This window comes from Xenopus tropicalis, unplaced genomic scaffold, assembly GCF_000004195.4.
Source record: "Xenopus tropicalis strain Nigerian unplaced genomic scaffold, UCB_Xtro_10.0 Sca111, whole genome shotgun sequence".
NCBI classification, from domain to species: domain Eukaryota; kingdom Metazoa; phylum Chordata; class Amphibia; order Anura; family Pipidae; genus Xenopus; species Xenopus tropicalis.
The window spans coordinates 1-2,504 of NW_022279457.1; the positions used below are offsets into that span (position 1 = coordinate 1).

The window sequence follows — 2,504 nt, forward strand, 5'->3', positions numbered from 1 at the left end:
ATACTCTGAGATGCACAGAAATACTCCCCCTCATCCTCCATCTTTGCCTCCTTCAGCTTCAGGGCAGAATTATATATGTCTGATCTATTCAGGCTCCATCTCCCCCCATAGTCCTTTTCCATGGTCTCCTCCTTAGCGTCGCTGGAATAAACCATGAGCTTCAGGCCCTCCCCGGGGTTCTGTTGGTACCAGTACATATTGAGGTGCGTAGACTGGTCTTGGTAACAAGGAATCTCAGCGGGATGGCCCAATGGAACCAATAGCAGCTTCTTCTGCAGCACCTGGACCCCCTGGCACAGACCTGTCGGGGCACAAAAACATCATTATTGGTGTTGGGTCAGTCAGCGGCGCCGCCCAGTAACATAACGATCCTAATGAGAGGCCTAATGCCTCGTGTTTAGCCCTACCTGGGGCAGATATCAGGCCCATGAGCAGAACCAGCCAACCCGTCATGGTACCAACTACCTGGTACTGGAACCCAATATCCTTTTGTTTTGTGTTCTGCTCCTCCCCCCCAATAACACCCACATAGGCCACTCCCCCGCACAATTCATTCCCTCCCACCAACTATAACTACTGCAACATGGGGGGGGGGAAGGGTACTAAAGAGCTCAGGCTTAACAACCCCCCCCCCCAGTACTGCCTTATGTCTGCCCCTTTCCCAGCCCCCACACAGCTGTACTTTATAGAGGGAGAGAGTCTGTGTTGGGGTTGGGGGGGTTGTGGTTTGTGGGGGAGTCTGTGCTGAAGAATCTCTGTATGGGGGGGTCCCCCGGTTCTGCACAGGGTCCCCCCCTCCCCGTGGCACTGTGGGTGCTGCTGGCACAATAATACATGGCGCTGTCGTGGGGGGAGACCCGGAGGATTTGCAGGGCGGCCCCCTGGGCAGTTCGGTGCTGGATAATTATTTTGCCCCCAGAGAACTCCTTCTCCAGGGTGGGTTCCTGGGTGGTGTAGGTGGAGCCCATGAGGGTGAGGGGCCCGTTCCGCTCCTGTCGGTACCAGAGTTTCCTGGTGAAGCTGCTGTCGTTGTGCTGACAGAGTAGGGAAACGTTGTCCCCGGGGCGAGACAGGCGCAGGGTCGGGTGTTGTACAACAGGGGCAGCGAGACAGTCTGCGGGGCAGAGAGAGACAGTTATAGTCACGGGGGAGAGACACTCACACAGATAGTGTTGCACTCACACTCACACACAGATAGTGCTGCACTCACACTCACACAGATAGTGTTGCACTCACACACAGATAGTGTTGCACTCACACTCACACAGATAGTGTTGCACTCACACTCACACACAGATAGTGCTGCACTCACACTCATACTCACACACAGATAGTGCTGCACTCACACTCACACACAGATAGTGTTGCACTCACACTCACACAGATAGTGTTGCAGTCACACTCACACACAGATAGTGCTGCACTCACACTCATACTCACACACAGATAGTGCTGCACTCACACACAGATAGTGTTGCACTCACACTCACACAGATAGTGTTGCACTCACACTCACACACAGATAGTGCTGCACTCACACTCATACTCACACACAGATAGTGCTGCACTCACACTCACACACAGATAGTGTTGCACTCACACTCACACAGATAGTGTTGCAGTCACACTCACACACAGATAGTGCTGCACTCACACTCATACTCACACACAGATAGTGCTGCACTCACACTCATAATCACACTCACACACAGATAGTGCTGCACTCACACTCACACACTGATAGTGTTGCACTCACACTCATACTCACACTCACACACTGATAGTGTTGCACTCACACTCATACTCACACACTGATAGTGCTGCACTCACACTCACACACTGATAGTGTTGCACTCACACTCATACTCACACACTGATAGTGTTGCACTCACATTCATACTCACACACTGATAGTGTTGCACTCACACTCATAATCACACTCACACACTGATAGTGCTGCACTCACACTCACACACTGATAGTGTTGCACTCACACTCATACTCACACTCACACACTGATAGTGTTGCACTCACACTCATACTCACACTCACACACTGATAGTGCTGCACTCACACTCACACACTGATAGTGTTGCACTCACACTCATACTCACACACTGATAGTGTTGCACTCACATTCATACTCACACACTGATAGTGTTGCACTCACACTCATAATCACACTCACACACTGATAGTGCTGCACTCACACTCACACACTGATAGTGTTGCACTCACACTCATAATCACACTCACACACAGATAGTGTTGCACTCACACTCATACTCACACTCACACACTGATAGTGTTGCACTCACACTCATACTCACACTCACACACTGATAGTGTTGCACTCACACTCATACTCACACAGATAGTGTTGCACTCACACTCATACTCACACTCACACACAGATAGTGTTGCAGTCACACTCACACACAGATAGTGCTGCACTCACACTCATACTCACACACAGATAGTGCTGCACTCACACTCATACACAG

General features: G+C 50.8%; 1 protein-coding gene across 1 annotated transcript; it reads right to left on the reverse strand.

Annotated features, from left to right (window-relative positions):
- Positions 1-24: 24 nt before the first annotated feature.
- On the reverse strand, positions 25-453 carry LOC100493193 (TCR VDJ BV6 BJ7; the record flags this gene model as incomplete). Its single annotated transcript, XM_031894928.1, has 2 exons — positions 408-453; positions 25-301 (listed from the first exon to the last, which is right to left on the reverse strand). Coding segments are annotated over exons 1-2 (323 nt in total), but the record flags the coding sequence as incomplete, so codon positions are not given.
- Between the last annotated feature and the right edge of the window lie 2,051 nt (positions 454-2,504).